The following is a 19,295-nucleotide window of genomic DNA, read 5'->3' on the forward strand; positions in this document are numbered from 1 at the left end:
TATTTGACTCAAAGGGTTGCAAGTAGCAGAGGGAAGGGGAGGAGCAGAGGGAAGGGGAGGAGCAGAGGGAAGGGGAGGAGCAGAGGGAAGGGGAGGAGCAGAGGGAAGGGACCTCTCGAGAGGCTTTGTTGTCATGACGACGCTACACAACTCACCGGAAGACAATGTGTGTGAAGGGTCAGTGCTATACGGGATCCTTGTCAATTTCAACTTCAAAGTGGTGGGGACGTCCCAAGGATCAAAGTTAGCAGGGATCATATGTCAACGACGGGATTTTGCTTTGGGTAGCCAACTTCTGACGTGAAAGGTAATAGTAACTTCAAAGTGAGCAATGAAGCCAAATGTCATTTTCTTTTGTGTCTACAGTATATTAACTAGCTAGTAGTTCTGTGTCTCTTGTCAGAAGAGTTTTGAGAGAAGTCTGTGTGCAAAGCTTCACAATGTTTGTTTCCAATGCCAGTGATGCTAACGCGTAACGTTAGCTAATAAGCAGACAAACGACACTAGCTAGCAACTCCAATCAGTGTTGTTCAGGCGGAAAACTCTTGATTGGTTGGTTGATTGAGCAAAAAGGGTATGATGACATCAGTATTTAACCTTCCCTGGTATTGATGACGTTACAACATATCAGTTTTCTCAGCAGGATGCCAGTGTACATCAGAAAAGGGCCTGCTGATATCCCCGAGCCCTCCGACAGCAGCCAGGGTGATGATGAGGAGGAGTTGTATCTGAGGGACCCGGATCAACTCCAGGACCAGCTCCCCCAGCCGTTCAGAATGATAGACAAGGTCCTAGACAGACTGGTAGACAGGGCATGGGACTTCATCTCACAGAGAGAAGCGGTCAGGGTCGCAGAGCACGCTAAGAACACTATACCCATTATGGAGGTCTCAGGGGACGTAAAGGTACTAACCCATAGATTTTCTCATCTATCTTCTTTTAGCCTTATAAAACTGTGCTGTTCTGTAATTGAAATGATGAAAGTTGATGCATAAAACCCAGTCTAAATGTGTCCACTACATGATAGTCCAACACATGTCCTGTGTTTGTTCCCAGCTCCCTGTGAGGACCAACTGTGTGGCCTGCTCTGAGGACGGCAGGTACATCTTCCTGGGTCACCTCCACGGCCTGTCTGTTATGGCTCAGCCCCAGCCCCAGGATACCACCACCTCCTCCATCTTCCTGGGTCACCCCCACGGCCTGTCTGTTATGGCTCAGCCCCAGCCCCAGGATACCACCACCTCCTCCATCTTCCTGGGTCACCCCCACGGCCTGTCTGTTATGGCTCAGCCCCAGCCCCAGGATACCACCACCTCCTCCTCTTCCTCTCCCTACTGTGTGCCAGTATGGCAGGAGGATCGGGTAGAGATCACCTCTCTTCACATCACCTGTCTGGGGGAGATGGCCTACCTGCTGGCATCCCTGGATGATATGGGTAACACCACAGAGTTACACTATTATATCATAGATCTAACACCACAGAGTTACACTATTATATCATAGATCTAACACCACAGAGTTACACTATTATATAATAGATCTAACACCACAGAGTTACACTATTATATCATAGATCTAACACCACAGAGTTACACTATTATATCATAGATCTAACACCACAGAGTTACACTATTATATCATAGATCTAACACCACAGAGTTACACTATTATATCATAGATCTAACACCACAGAGTTACACTATTATATCATAGATCTAACACCACAGAGTTACACTATTATATCATAGATCTAACACCACAGAGTTACACTATTATATCATAGATCTAACACCACAGAGTTACACTATTATATCATAGATCTAACACCACAGAGTTACACTATTATATCATAGATCTAACACCACAGAGTTACACTATTATATCATAGATCTAACACCACAGAGTTACACTATTATATCATAGATCTAACACCACAGAATTAAACAAACGCTATTATATAATATGTCTATGGGTAACACCACAGAGTTACACTATTATATCATAGATCTAACACCACAGAGTTACACTATTATATCATAGATCTAACACCACAGAGTTACACTATTATATCATAGATCTAACACCACAGAATTAAACAAACGCTATTATATAATATGTCTATGGGTAACACCACAGAATTAAACAGAACACTATTTTATCATAAGTCTATGGGTAACACCACATAATTACACTATTATATCATAGAGAATGTCTATGGGTAACACCACAGAATTAAACAGAACACTATTTGTGACCGACCGACTCGATTCGGTCTTATGTAGCAACATTTGAAATGGTGTTTTTTACATTGGATAAAAGTAGAGACTCAGAGCTACAAAATGGTATATCATACACTACAGTTGAGGAACAATGGGAAAGTAATTCTGCTTTGAAAGTTGATAAACTTGTAACCCCACTTTTGAGAAAATGGCCTTGAATGTTTTGGTACACCTACTGGAGAGCTCTTCTTTGTCTACATCCATTCAGTATCGTTCACACCCTCTAAAGCCTCAGCCCCCTTAGCCCCCTCTGTCTTGAACAGGGGTGTCAAACTCATTTTAGCTCAGGGGCCACATGGAGGAAAATCTATTCCCAAGTGGGCCGGACCGGAAAAATCATGGTATATATAACTTAAAAACAACAACTTCAGATTGTTTTCTTTGTTTTAATACGATCAACATACAACATAAAGCTGGAGCCTGAGGACAGTGTGTCCAAAATAGTACAAGCACAACATCACTATTAATCATAAAACACCTCAAGTTATTTGAAAGTTCTGAGGACAAAGAACACACAAACACACAATGCCTCAGTGATTCACAGAAGTATATCACAGATCACAGAACTATATCAGGGTGTTATTTCTCAGGCAGAAATGTAGATAAAAATAATGAAATCCTGTTCCCCAAACAAGTGCAAGAACCACAGAGTCAAGAATAGGTTAAATATACAAATAAAATAAAATCAATTAAAAACAATAGCAGATCAACATAAAAACATATAAACATAAAGCTGGAGCCTGAGGACAGTGTCCAAAAGCACAACATCACTATTAATCATAAAACACCTCAAGTTATTTGAAAGTTCTGAGGACAAAGAACACACAAACACACAATGCCTCAGTGATTCACAGAAGTATATCACAGATCACAGAACTATATCAGGGTGTCATTTCTCAGGCAGAAATGTAGATAAAAATAATGAAATCCTGTTCCCCAAACAAGTGCAAGAACCACAGAGTCAAGAATAGGTTAAATATACAAATAAAATAAAATCAATTAAAAACAATAGCACATCAACATAAAAACATATAAACATAAATCTGAAAGCGTTGCTCAAACTCCCGTAACAGTCCCGTTATTTTATCTTTGAACCGCTTCATGTCTGCCACATGTTGGGTCGCGCACACATTTTTCAGACAGGGGAAGTGAGCTGCATCACCACCGGCAAGTTGCGTCTCCCACAATGACAGCTTCAACTTGAAAGAACGTATGCTGTCATAATACTGCGTGACAACTTTGTTGCGCCCTTGCAGCTGTTTGTTCAAGTTATTCAGGTGCTCTGTAACATCCACCATAAATGCAAGGTCCTGCATCCATTCTGCGGAATGAAATTCTAACACTGGTTTGCCCTTTTCTTCCATGAACTGTTCAATTTCTTCTCGTAAATCAAATAAACGCCTCAGCACAGCACCTCGGCTTAACCATCTTACCTCAGTGTGGAATGGCAGGCCATAGATGTGGTCTTTCTCTCTGAGAAGGCTGTCAAACTGACGGTGATTCAGGCTTCTGGATCGGATGAAATTAACAGTTTGGATGACCACCTTCATGACGTTATCCATCTTTAATGACTTGCAACACAAAGCCTCCTGGTGCAAAATACAGTGAAAAGTCAAAAAATCACGTCCTCCATTTGCAGATTGCACTTTCTCTCTGAACTTTGTCACAACGCCTGCTTTTTTCCCGATCATTGAGGGCGCACCATCTGTAGCCAGGCTGACAGCGCGGGACCAGTCCACTCCGACCCTGTCCAGCGCGCCGACGTGTGCAGTGAAAATATCAGCTGCTGTCGTTGTATCTGTCATTGGCACCAACTCCACGAACTCCTCGGTGACGGTCAATGTGTCATCAACTCCGCGGATGAAAATGGCCAGTTGTGCAACATCTGTAATGTCCGTGCTTTCATCAATTGCAACCGAAAAGGCAATAAATGACTTAACTTTTTGCTTCAACTGGCTGTCCAAATCCACTGAAAGATCGGAAATCCTGTCTGCAACTGTGTTTCTTGTCAGGCTGATATTTGCAAAAGCCTGCCGCTTTTCAGGGCACACAATCTCCGCTGCCTTCATCATGCATGTTTTTACAAATTCACCCTCACTAAATGGTTTTGAAGCCACTGCGATTTCATTAGCAATGAGGTAGCTAGCTTTCACTGCAGCGTCACTGATGTCTCGGCTGTGAGTAAACACAGACTGCTGTTTCTTCAGACCCGACAACAGTTCATTCACCTTCTCTCATCTCCGCTGTCCTTGAAAGTTGTCATATTTGTCGGCATGAAGACTCACATAGTGGCGACGAAGGTTATATTCTTTCAGCACTGCAACATGCTCTGAACACACCAAACATACAGCTTTCCCATTCAATTCCGTGATTAAATAGGATGACAATTTTTCTTGGATCACTCTGCACTCTGCGTCCACTTTTCTATTTTTTGACAGAGACATATTGGGGCAATGAGGGTGCCAAAGCACATAATGTTAAAAGTAGAAGCCGTAATAAATATCGCGGGCAAAACAAAGTAGCTCATTGGCTGCACGTGCTTGACCTACTTGCTCTGCCCCGGTATAAACAGTTTGCTTGCTTAACACAATTGCTATTGCGCCATCCAGTGGACGCAATTGGAACAGCAGTTTATTTTATTGAAAAATTGCAGCGCATTTTTATACTTAAAAAAAACAAAAATCAAAAACATATTATTCTTAATTTTTTTTTCTAAATCATCTTGCGGGCCGGATTAAACCCGTTTGCGGGCCTGATCCGGCCCGCGGGCCGTACGTTTGACACCCCTGGTCTAGAAAGACAGAGCGAATTTACCAGCTACGTCTATCGACAGTTGTCGCAATGACATCATGAACATTCTATTGAAATGGTTACTTGCATAGTGGAGTCTATTGTTTAGACATGTAGCTAGCTAGCTAATCAATGAACCAGAATCCCAACATAGTGGAGTCTATTGTTTAGACATGTAGCTAGCTAGCTAGCTAAACAATGAACCAGAATCCCAACATAGTGGAGTCTTTTGTTTAGACATGTAGCTAGCTAGCTAGCTAAACAATGAACCAGAATCCCAACATAGTGGAGTCTATTGTTTAGACATGTAGCTAGCTAAACAATGAACCAGAATCCCAACATAGTGGAGTCTTTTGTTTAGACATGTAGCTAGCTAGCTAAACAATGAACCAGAATCCCAACATAGTGGAGTCTTTTGTTTAGACATGTAGCTAGCTAGCTAAACAATGAACCAGAATCCCAACATAGTGGAGTCTTTTGTTTAGACATGTAGCTAGCTAGCTAGCTAAACAATGAACCAGAATCCCAACATAGTGGAGTCTATTGTTTAGACATGTAGCTAGCTAGCTAAACAATGAACCAGAATCCCAACATAGTGGAGTCTTTTGTTTAGACATGTAGCTAGCTAGCTAAACAATGAACCAGAATCCCAACATAGTGGAGTCTTTTGTTTAGACATGTAGCTAGCTAGCTAAACAATGAACCAGAATCCCAACATAGTGGAGTCTTTTGTTTAGACATGTAGCTAGCTAGCTAGCTAAACAATGAACCAGAATCCCAACATAGTGGAGTCTTTTGTTTAGACATGTAGCTAGCTAGCTAAACAATGAACCAGAATCCCAACATAGTGGAGTCTATTGTTTAGACATGTAGCTAGCTAGCTAAACAATGAACCAGAATCCCAACATAGTGGAGTCTATTGTTTAGACATGTAGCTAGCTAGCTAAACAATGAACCAGAATCCCAACATAGTGGAGTCTATTGTTTAGACATGTAGCTAGCTAGCTAAACAATGAACCAGAATCCCAACATAGTGGAGTCTATTGTTTAGACATGTAGCTAGCTAGCTAAACAATGAACCAGAATCCCAACATAGTGGAGTCTTTTGTTTAGACATGTAGCTAGCTAGCTGAACAATGAACCAGAATCCCAACATAGTGGAGTCTATTGTTTAGACATGTAGCTAGCTAGCTAAACAATGAACCAGAATCCCAACTCAGTTGGTAGAGCATGGCGTTTGCAACACCAGGGTTGTGGGTTCGATTCCCACGGGGGGCCAGTATGAAAAAAAAAAAAAATATGTATGCACTCACTAACTGTAAGTCGCTCTGGATAAGAGCGTCTGCTAAATGACTAAAATGTAAATGTAATATGTCTAGGGGTAATACCACTGATTTAAACAGAACACTATTATATCATATGTCAATGGGGAACACCACATAATTACACTATTATATCATGTCTATGGGTAACACCACACTATTATATCATATATCTATGGGTAACACCACACTATTATATCATGTCTATGGGTAACACCACATAATTACACTATTATATCATGTCTATGGGTAACACCACATAATGACACTATTATATCATGTCTATGGGTAACACCACATAATTACACTATTATATCATGTCTATGGGTAACACCACACTATTATATAATATATCTATGGGTAACACCACATAATTACACTATTATATCATGTCTATGGGTAACACCACACTATTATATAATATATCTATGGGTAACACCACACTATTATATCATATGTCTATGGGTAACACCACACTATTATATCATATATCTATGGGTAACACCACACTATTATATCATATATCTATGGGTAACACCACATAATTACACTATTATATCATATATCTATGGGTAACACCACATAATTACACTATTATATCATATATCTATGGGTAACACCACATAATTACACTATTATATCATGTCTATGGGTAACACCACATAATTACACTATTATATCATGTCTATGGGTAACACCACACTATTATATCATATATCTATGGGTAACACCACACTATTATATAATATATCTATGGGTAACACCACACTATTATATCATATATCTATGGGTAACACCACACTATTATATCATATATCTATGGGTAACACCACACTATTATATAATATATCTATGGGTAACACCACACTATTATATCATGTCTATGGGTAACACCACACTATTATATCATATATCTATGGGTAACACCACACTATTATATCATATATCTATGGGTAACACCACACTATTATATCATATATCTATGGGTAACACCACATAATTACACTATTATATCATATATCTATGGGTAACACCACATAATTACATTATTATATCATATATCTATGGGTAACACCACATAATTACACTATTATATCATGTCTATGGGTAACACCACATAATTACACTATTATATCATGTCTATGGGTAACACCACACTATTATATCATATATCTATGGGTAACACCACACTATTATATCATATATCTATGGGTAACACCACACTATTATATCATATATCTATGGGTAACACCACACTATTATATCATATATCTATGGGTAACACCACACTATTATATCATATATCTATGGGTAACACCACACTATTATATCATATGTCTATGGGTAACACCACACTATTATATAATATATCTATGGGTAACACCACACTATTATATCATATATCTATGGGTAACACCACATAATTACACTATTATATCATGTCTATGGGTAACACCACATAATTACACTATTATATCATGTCTATGGGTAACACCACATAATTACACTATTATATCATGTCTATGGGTAACACCACACTATTATATAATATATCTATGGGTAACACCACACTATTATATAATATATCTATGGGTAACACCACACTATTATATAATATATCTATGGGTAACACCACACTATTATATCATATATCTATGGGTAACACCACATAATTACACTATTATATCATATGTCTATGGGTAACACCACATAATTACACTATTATATCATATGTCTATGGGTAACACCACACTATTATATCATATGTCTATGGGTAACACCACATAATTACACTATTATATCATGTCTATGGGTAACACCACATAATTACACTATTATATCATGTCTATGGGTAACACCACACTATTATATAATATATCTATGGGTAACACCACACTATTATATAATATATCTATGGGTAACACCACACTATTATATAATATATCTATGGGTAACACCACATAATTACACTATTATATCATGTCTATGGGTAACACCACATAATTACACTATTATATCATGTCTATGGGTAACACCACATAATTACACTATTATATCATGTCTATGGGTAACACCACATAATTACACTATTATATCATGTCTATGGGTAACACCACATAATTACACTATTATATCATGTCTATGGGTAACACCACATAATTACACTATTATATCATGTCTATGGGTAACACCACATAATTACACTATTATATCATGTCTATGGGTAACACCACATAATTACACTATTATATCATGTCTATGGGTAACACCACATAATTACACTATTATATCATGTCTATGGGTAACACCAACTCATATAAGCTGACTGTCAGGTTGTATGCTGTTAACATTTGACGCCCAGTGATGGAAATGAACACTATTAAAACTGTGAACACTATTATATCATATATCTATGGGTAACACCACACTATTATATCATATATCTATGGGTAACACCACACTATTATATCATATATCTATGGGTAACACCACACTATTATATCATGTCTATGGGTAACACCACACTATTATATAATATATCTATGGGTAACACCACACTATTATATCATATATCTATGGGTAACACCACACTATTATATCATGTCTATGGGTAACACCACATAATTACACTATTATATCATGTCTATGGGTAACACCACATAATTACACTATTATATCATGTCTATGGGTAACACCACATAATTACACTATTATATCATGTCTATGGGTAACACCACACTATTATATCATGTCTATGGGTAACACCACATAATTACACTATTATATCATATGTCTATGGGTAACACCACACTATTATATCATGTCTATGGGTAACACCACATAATTACACTATTATATCATGTCTATGGGTAACACCACATAATTACACTATTATATCATGTCTATGGGTAACACCACATAATTACACTATTATATCATATATCTATGGGTAACACCACATAATTACACTATTATATCATGTCTATGGGTAACACCACATAATTACACTATTATATCATGTCTATGGGTAACACCACATAATTACACTATTATATCATGTCTATGGGTAACACCACATAATTACACTATTATATCATGTCTATGGGTAACACCACATAATTACACTATTATATCATATGTCTATGGGTAACACCACATAATTACACTATTATATCATGTCTATGGGTAACACCACACTATTATATAATATATCTATGGGTAACACCACATAATTACACTATTATATCATGTCTATGGGTAACACCACATAATTACACTATTATATCATGTCTATGGGTAACACCACATAATTACACTATTATATCATATATCTATGGGTAACACCACATAATTACACTATTATATCATGTCTATGGGTAACACCACATAATTACACTATTATATCATGTCTATGGGTAACACCACATAATTACACTATTATATCATGTCTATGGGTAACACCACATAATTACACTATTATATCATGTCTATGGGTAACACCACATAATTACACTATTATATCATATGTCTATGGGTAACACCACATAATTACACTATTATATCATGTTTATGGGTAACACCACACTATTATATAATATATCTATGGGTAACACCACATAATTACACTATTATATAATATATCTATGGGTAACACCACACTATTATATCATGTCTATGGGTAACACCACATAATTACACTATTATATCATGTCTATGGGTAACACCACATAATTACACTATTATATCATATGTCTATGGGTAACACCACATAATTACACTATTATATCATGTCTATGGGTAACACCACATAATTACACTATTATATCATGTCTATGGGTAACACCACATAATTACACTATTATATCATGTCTATGGGTAACACCACACTATTATATCATGTCTATGGGTAACACCACACTATTATATCATATATCTATGGGTAACACCACACTATTATATCATGTCTATGGGTAACACCACACTATTATATCATATATCTATGGGTAACACCACACTATTATATAATATATCTATGGGTAACACCACACTATTATATCATATATCTATGGGTAACACCACACTATTATATCATATATCTATGGGTAACACCACACTATTATATCATGTCTATGGGTAACACCACACTATTATATCATATATCTATGGGTAACACCACACTATTATATCATATATCTATGGGTAACACCACACTATTATATCATATATCTATGGGTAACACCACACTATTATATCATATATCTATGGGTAACACCACACTATTATATCATATATCTATGGGTAACACCACACTATTATATCATATATCTATGGGTAACACCACACTATTATATCATATATCTATGGGTAACACCACACTATTATATCATATATCTATGGGTAACACCACACTATTATATCATATGTCTATGGGTAACACCACACTATTATATCATGTCTATGGGTAACACCACACTAGTATATAATATATCTATGGGTAACACCACACTATTATATCATGTCTATGGGTAACACCACACTATTATATCATGTCTATGGGTAACACCACATAATTACACTATTATATCATGTCTATGGGTAACACCACATAATTACACTATTATATCATGTCTATGGGTAACACCACACTATTATATAATATATCTATGGGTAACACCACACTATTATATAATATATCTATGGGTAACACCACACTATTATATAATATATCTATGGGTAACACCACATAATTACACTATTATATCATGTCTATGGGTAACACCACATAATTACACTATTATATCATGTCTATGGGTAACACCACATAATTACACTATTATATCATATATCTATGGGTAACACCACATAATTACACTATTATATCATGTCTATGGGTAACACCACATAATTACACTATTATATCATGTCTATGGGTAACACCAACTCATATAAGCTGACTGTCAGGTTGTATGCTGTTAACGTTTGACGCCCAGTGATGGAAATGAACACTATTAAAACTGTGAACACTATTAACACTATTAACACTATTAACACTATTAACACTATTAACACTATTAAAACTATGTACACTATGAACACTATTCTAGTTCTTCTTTCTATCTCTCCCTCCTCCTTCTCTTCTCTTCTCCTCTCCCTCCTCCTCCTCCTCCTCCTCCTCCTCCTCCTCCTCCACCACCTCATCCTCCTCCACCTCCTCACCTCCTCCTCCACAACCTCCTCTCCCTCCTCCTGCGCCTCCTCTCCCTCCTCTACCTCTTCCTTTTACACATCCTCCTCCTCACCCTCCCCTCCCTCCTCCTCCAACTCCTCACCTCCTCCTCCACTATCTCCTCCTCCTCCTCCTCCTCCTCTCCTCCTCCTCCACCTCTTCCTTTTACACATCCTCCTCCTCACCCTCCTCTACCACCTCCTCACCTCCTTCTCCACCTCCTCCCTCCTCCTCCTTCTCCTCTCCCCTTCCACCTCCTCTCCCCTTCCACCTCCTCTCCCCATCCTCCTCCTCCTCCTCCTCCTCCTCCTCCTCCTCCTCCTCATCTGACTGTAGGTGTTGCCAGACTCTTTGCTTATTACTCAGAAACCCTCCATCTGATAAAAGTCATGAATGAAACAGTAAGTATTGTTGCTTTGCATCTCTGAGGTCTATATTATTTCCATTGGCTCATTCATCCTCCTCCTCCTCCTCTCTCCTGGAACTATTCCCCAGGTCCTTGCTGGAAATCACAATGTGTTCTCAGTCAGCTTACCTTGTAAAATAATGGTTAAGTGAAAAAGATATATATATTTAATGACCATTTTGATTCAGTTTTGTTTTTATCCCAATATGTTATTGTTAGGAATTCCGTTAGTCAGTTTCCCAATAGAACATCCCACCATTAGGGGGCAGCATTCAGAAGCCAGGTACTTTGAGCACCAGCAAGGCTAGTTAAGTGAGTGATTGCTCACAGGCGTGAGTGAGGTTAGTGCTATCCGGAATCCTTGGACTAGCGCTGTGGAAGTCATTACATTTTGTCAGCCGGTAACTGTCATGCAAATAACTGCCGGTCTTACGGTAATTAACTGTTAATTAACATAAACACATTGAGGTGCACCTTTTCAGAAAAGCCTAATAAATCCATGTAATATACACCATCACAATAAATCCATAATTTATTTTAGACAGGTCTAAGGAAACATTATGATATGAAGAAAATGTATTTCAGAAGAACAGAATAGCATTTTAATGTTTTTCTGCCATACGTAATATGCGGTCGGCTATTGGACTATTGTAAACAGCTCATGAATAGGCATAGCCATGAGCTCTAATATGCATATTGGTGTTCTACATTCGCCATCTTCAATCCTCTGAATGAATCATCACCTTAGAAAGCGCTGTCCATTTAGTTGTGTTTGCCTTTGGAACAACATCCAAAGACCATGTTTTCCTCTCAGTTTCAATCTGCTGTTGAACTTCTTTCTTCAAATTGATCGATCACAGTGAGGTCAAACAATGTAGCCTAATTTAATTTTAAAAGTATGACACTGTTTTGATGATAAGGGTTTGATGCGATTTTCGATTGCATTTGCATTGATGTCAGAGTGATTAGAGGGACAATAGAGTACTGAGTCCCAGGCCATTAGGACCTGATGGTTAGAGGGACAATAGAGCCCTGAGTACCAGGCCATTAGGACCTGATGGTTAGAGGGAGCATAGAGCCCTGAGTACCAGGCCATTAGGACCTGATGGTTAGAGGGACAATAGAGCCCTGAGTACCAGGCCATCAGGACCTGATGGTTAGAGGGACAATAGAGCCCTGAGTACCAGGCCATTAGGACCTGATGGTTAGAGGGACAATAGAGCCCTGAGTACCAGGCCATTAGGACCTGATGGTTAGAGGGACAATAGAGCCCTGAGTACCAGGCCATTAGGACCTGATGGTTAGAGGGACAATAGAGCCCTGAGTACCAGGCCATTAGCGACCTGATGGTTAGAGGGACAATAGAGCCCTGAGTACCAGGCCATTAGGACCTGATGGTTAGAGGGACAATAGAGCCCTGAGTACCAGACCATTAGGACCTGATGGTTAGAGGGACAATAGAGCCCTGAGTACCAGGCCATTAGGACCTGATGGTTAGAGGGACAATAGAGCCCTGAGTACCAGGCCATTAGGACCTGATGGTTAGAGGGACAATAGAGCCCTGAGTACCAGGCCATTAGGACCTGATGGTTAGAGGGACAATAGAGCCCTGAGTACCAGACCATTAGGACCTGATGGTTAGAGGGACAATAGAGCCCTGAGTACCAGGCCATTAGGACCTGATGGTTAGAGGGACAATAGAGCCCTGAGTACCAGGCCATTAGCGACCTGACTGTCATTAGCAAGTTGGGTACTACCAAAGCATCAGCGCCATTCCAGTGTAGAGCTCATAGGAGGAGATTACGGTGACTCAACGGTCATGTGGAATGGGACTGTGGTCATGACTCATGACTGCCGGTGGGCCGTAATACAGTCACCACAACAGCCCTACTTGGGACGTCCCTACCCTAAATCTCAACCCTTACCCTTACCTAACCATTTTACATTTAAACGGGGGTGGCTGGTAGCCTAGAGGTGAAGAGCGTTGGGACAGTAACTACATTTAAACGGGGGTGGCTGGTAGCCTAGAGGTGAAGAGCGTTGGGACAGTAACTACATTTAAACGGGGGTGGCTGGTAGCCTAGAGGTGAAGAGCGTTGGGACAGTAACTACATTTAAACGGGGGTGGCTGGTAGCATAGAGGTGAAGAGCGTTGGGACAGTAACTACATTTAAACGGGGGTGGCTGGTAGCCTAGAGGTGAAGAGCGTTGGGACAGTAACTACATTTAAACGGGGGTGGCTGGTAGCCTAGAGGTGAAGAGCGTTGGGACAGTAACTACATTTAAACGGGGGTGGTAGCCTAGAGGTGAAGAGCGTTGGGACAGTAACTACATTTAAACGGGGGTGGTAGCCTAGAGGTGAAGAGCGTTGGGACAGTAACTACATTTAAACGGGGGTGGTAGCCTAGAGGTGAAGAGCGTTGGGACAGTAACTCCATTTAAACGGGGGTGGCTGGTAGCCTAGAGGTGAAGAGCGTTGGGACAGTAACTACATTTAAACGGGGGTGGTAGCCTAGAGGTGAAGAGCGTTGGGACAGTAACTACATTTAAACGGGGGTGGTAGCCTAGAGGTGAAGAGCGTTGGGACAGTAACTACATTTAAACGGGGGTGGCTGGTAGCCTAGAGGTGAAGAGCGTTGGGACAGTAACTACATTTAAACGGGGGTGGTAGCCTAGAGGTGAAGAGCGTTGGGACAGTAACTCCATTTAAACGGGGGTGGCTGGTAGCCTAGAGGTGAAGAGCGTTGGGACAGTAACTACATTTAAACGGGGGTGGCAGGTAGCATAGAGGTGAAGAGCGTTGGGACAGTAACTACATTTAAACGGGGGTGGCTGGTAGCCTAGAGGTGAAGAGCGTTGGGACAGTAACTACATTTAAACGGGGGTGGCTGGTAGCCTAGAGGTGAAGAGCGTTGGGACAGTAACTACATTTAAACGGGGGTGGCTGGTAGCCTAGAGGTGAAGAGCGTTGGGACAGTAACTACATTTAAACGGGGGTGGCTGGCAGCATAGAGGTGAAGAGCGTTGGGACAGTAACTACATTTAAACGGGGCTGGTAGCATAGAGGTGAAGAGCGTTGGGACAGTAACTACATTTAAACGGGGGTGGCTGGTAGCCTAGAGGTGAAGAGCGTTGGGACAGTAACTACATTTAAACGGGGGTGGCTGGTAGCCTAGAGGTGAAGAGCGTTGGGAAAGTAACTACATTTAAACGGGGCTGGTAGCCTAGAGGTGAAGAGCGTTGGGACAGTAACTACATTTAAACGGGGGTGGCTGGTAGCCTAGAGGTGAAGAGCGTTGGGACAGTAACTACATTTAAACGGGGCTGGTAGCCTAGAGGTGAAGAGCGTTGGGACAGTAACTACATTTAAACGGGGGTGGCTGGTAGCCTAGAGGTGAAGAGCGTTGGGACAGTAACTACATTTAAACGGGGGTGGCTGGTAGCCTAGAGGTGAAGAGCGTTGGGACAGTAACTACATTTAAACGGGGGTGGCTGGTAGCCTAGAGGTGAAGAGCGTTGGGACAGTAACTACATTTAAACGGGGGTGGCTGGTAGCCTAGAGGTGAAGAGCGTTGGGACAGTAACTACATTTAAACGGGGGTGGCTGGTAGCCTAGAGGTGAAGAGCGTTGGGACAGTAACTACATTTAAACGGGGCTGGCAGCCTAGAGGTGAAGAGCGTTGGGACAGTAACTACATTTAAACGGGGGTGGCTGGTAGCCTAGAGGTGAAGAGCGTTGGGACAGTAACTACATTTAAACGGGGGTGGTAGCCTAGAGGTGAAGAGCGTTGGGACAGTAACTACATTTAAACGGGGGTGGTAGCCTAGAGGTGAAGAGCGTTGGGACAGTAACTACATTTAAACGGGGGTGGTAGCCTAGAGGTGAAGAGCGTTGGGACAGTAACTACATTTAAACGGGGCTGGCAGCCTAGAGGTGAAGAGCGTTGGGACAGTAACTACATTTAAACGGGGGTGGTAGCCTAGAGGTGAAGAGCGTTGGGACAGTAACTACATTTAAACGGGGCTGGCAGCCTAGAGGTGAAGAGCGTTGGGACAGTAACTACATTTAAACGGGGGTGGCTGGCAGCCTAGAGGTGAAGAGCGTTGGGACAGTAACTACATTTAAACGGGGGTGGCTGGTAGCCTAGAGGTGAAGAGCGTTGGGACAGTAACTACATTTAAACGGGGGTGGCTGGCAGCCTAGAGGTGAAGAGCGTTGGGACAGTAACTACATTTAAACGGGGGTGGCTGGTAGCCTAGAGGTGAAGAGCGTTGGGACAGTAACTACATTTAAACGGGGGTGGCTGGCAGCCTAGAGGTGAAGAGCGTTGGGACAGTAACTACATTTAAACGGGGGTGGCTGGTAGCCTAGAGGTGAAGAGCGTTGGGACAGTAACTACATTTAAACGGGGGTGGCTGGTAGCATAGAGGTGAAGAGCGTTGGGACAGTAACTACATTTAAACGGGGGTGGCTGGTAGCCTAGAGGTGGGACAGTAACCGAAACATTGCTAGTTCGAACACCCGAGCTGAAAAAAATCTGTCGAAGTGCCATTGAGCAAGGCACTTAACCCTAATTGCTCCTGTAAGCCACTCTGGATAAGAGCGTCTGCTAAATTACGTAAATGTTAACTTCAATGGGGTAGGGACGTCCCAAGGATTCCGGATAGCAAGGACCCTGTGAGTGGTTGGAGGGTGATTGCAGAGTCCTTGGTGGAAACCCTGTGAGTGGTTGGAGGGTGATTGCAGAGTCCTTGATGGAAGGCCATAGACATGCTTGTCCATAGTTTGGCTAGCTGGTTTCATCTCAGTTATCATTAGATTATATCATGTAACTATACCTTATCATTACCCTTTGATGTGACCAGGATGACCTCAGCCAGAGAAGTGTCTGTGTGAAGTTTGAACTGTCCAGAGGAGGAGACTACGGAGCTGCTACCATCAGCAGTAAGGTCTATTACACAACACAGATCAAGGTCACATCTCATCACTGCATAATGCTGAACACGTCATCCTGAATATTAAACTGACCTAAATGTCAGTGGTTCACTTTAACAATGAATCAATGTGTTGTCTGTCTGTGGTATGAGCCTAAACAATATTGTTTCTAGTGGAGGTTCGCTACAAGTCAAGTGTCCTGGCACCTGGCTTCACATCAGTTCAAAAGATTGACGAGTGACGGAAGTGACCGCCTGGGATCTGTGTGGGAGAGCCGGGCGGATCAGCTCAATCAGATCGCCCAACTGAAATGAGAGGATTGCAAAACAAAAGGACCTTTTCATCTGTTTAGTCCAGTCCTAAGTCTGCATGCATGTAGAATATTTCATTCAATCCTCATATTATTTTCATTTCTCCCACCAGGTCATGGTTGTCAGTGTTTAGAGGTGTACAGCTTCCCTAAAGACTCCTGGCTGAAAGAGCTGTCCCAGCATGCACCTGGAGTAGGAGATACAGGGAAACTGTCTCCTGTCGCCATGCTGATGAAGATCAAACCACCTAAACCTCCCACAGGTACTTCTCATGACATCCTGTCGTACCAAACTTTAACAGGTCCTTCTCATGACATTCTGTCGTACCAAACTTTAACAGGTCCTTCTCATGACATTCTGTCGTACCAAACATTAACAGATCACGGCAGAGTCGTTCCATGTCATTTCAGCAAGCCATGACACCCACCATCTCAGATTGTTCTGAAATCCTTTCTGTTGTTAGAAACAGATCAGATTAGCATTCCTGAAACATTATTTTGTTGAAAAATAATGATCTCTGAGAAATTAAGCTAATTGATTGCACCCAAATTGGCCATTTTAATTTATAGGATTCATGTAATATTCAATAAATATAGTACCTAACATCCAATTTGGACCAAACCTTTTTTCTAACAATGAGTAAGATATGAGGAATCCAAGGAAATTGTCAAAAGCCATCCACAGACCCCCACACCCCACGCCAATCCCACCCCAACAACGAATATATAGTATCAGTTCTCTATGTATGAAAATGTATGCACTCACTAACTGTAAGTCGCTCTGGATAAGAGCGTCTGCTAAATGACTAAAATGTAAATGTATGTCTGACAAGTAGTATGGAGCTGCTGCTTGGAGTATTGTTTCTTCGTCCTATATAATATATTGTCAGTGAATTTTGTGTGTTTTCTTTTTTTGTGTTTGAAAAATGTGTCATTGTAAATGTTAGATTTATGTCCCATCCTACATCTTAAAATTACCAGGTTCTGACTTTTTAAAGACCCCCCCCCTCAATATTAAAGGGATAATTCACCCAAATTACAAAATGACATATTGGTTTCCAAGCAGTCTATGGACAAGGTATGATGGCAACCCTTGCGTTGGTTTTGTTTACCTGGCCACTGTTTCAAATGCTAACTTTTTAGCATTTGTGGCACAAATTCCATGCAAGTCAACAGTACCTATATTAGCATTTTCACACTTCATATTCAAATAATCGAAGTAAGATAATACAGTTACACAATACATTTTTTTATACTTTAGGATGATTTGAACATGAAGCGTGAAAATGCTATTATAAGTACCATTGACTTGCATTGAATTTGTGGCACAAATGCTAAGAAGTTAGCATTTGAAACTGTGTTAAGGTGGTGTTGAAGGAGTCAGGCGCAGGAGGGTAAATCACAGAATAACAGGCTTTAATCCGCAAAAATACAGGTTTACGCAGAAATGCGTCAAACACACTCCAGGGCACAAAACAGGCACACTGGAAAATACAAGGCACACGGGAAAATACTCCCGTCGAACAAAATACACGAGCTCCACCGAGCTTCACTAACCTTCACAATAAACAATCACCCACAAGGACAAGGGGGCAGAGGGAACACTTAAACACGGACTAATGAGGGGATTAGAACCAGGTGTGTGTGATAACGAGACAAGACAATTGTGATGATGATTGGGGCGGCAGTGGTTAGTACTCCGGTGACGACGAACGCCGAATCCTACCCGAACAAGGAGGGGAGGCAGCCTCGGCCGAAGTCGTGACAGAAACAGTGGCGAAAAACCCAAGCATGGGTTGCTGTCATACCTTGTCAATAGACAACCAATGTCATTTTGCAATTTGGGTGAACAATCCCTTTAACATTGAGGGGGGGGATCTTTAAACTTTGTTGACCTAATAGCAGGAACAGCACCATCTAGTGGTCAGAACCGGTATACTCATTGTTGGGGTGGGATTGGCGTGGGGTGTGGGGTCTGTGGGTGGCTTTTGACCATTCCTTTGGATTCCTCATGTTGAACCCATT

At 40.9% G+C, this 19,295-nt stretch overlaps 1 protein-coding gene across 1 annotated transcript in view; it reads left to right on the forward strand.

Annotated features, from left to right (window-relative positions):
- Nucleotides 1-644: 644 nt before the first annotated feature.
- The window catches only part of wdr93 (WD repeat domain 93), a gene marked incomplete at both ends in the record, with an annotated part of 67,329 nt that continues 48,678 nt past the window's right edge, over nt 645-19,295 (forward strand). The window contains 6 exons of the mRNA XM_084192412.1: nt 645-905; nt 1,057-1,140; nt 1,291-1,435; nt 11,955-12,019; nt 16,891-16,969; nt 17,384-17,533. Coding sequence (XP_084048538.1) covers nt 645-905; nt 1,057-1,140; nt 1,291-1,435; nt 11,955-12,019; nt 16,891-16,969; nt 17,384-17,533 — 784 coding nt within the window. The remainder of the gene's footprint in view (nt 906-1,056; nt 1,141-1,290; nt 1,436-11,954; nt 12,020-16,890; nt 16,970-17,383; nt 17,534-19,295) is intronic.

This window comes from Coregonus lavaretus (genome assembly GCF_964263955.1).
Source record: "Coregonus lavaretus genome assembly, contig: HAP1_SCAFFOLD_873, whole genome shotgun sequence".
NCBI lineage: Eukaryota > Metazoa > Chordata > Actinopteri > Salmoniformes > Salmonidae > Coregonus > Coregonus lavaretus.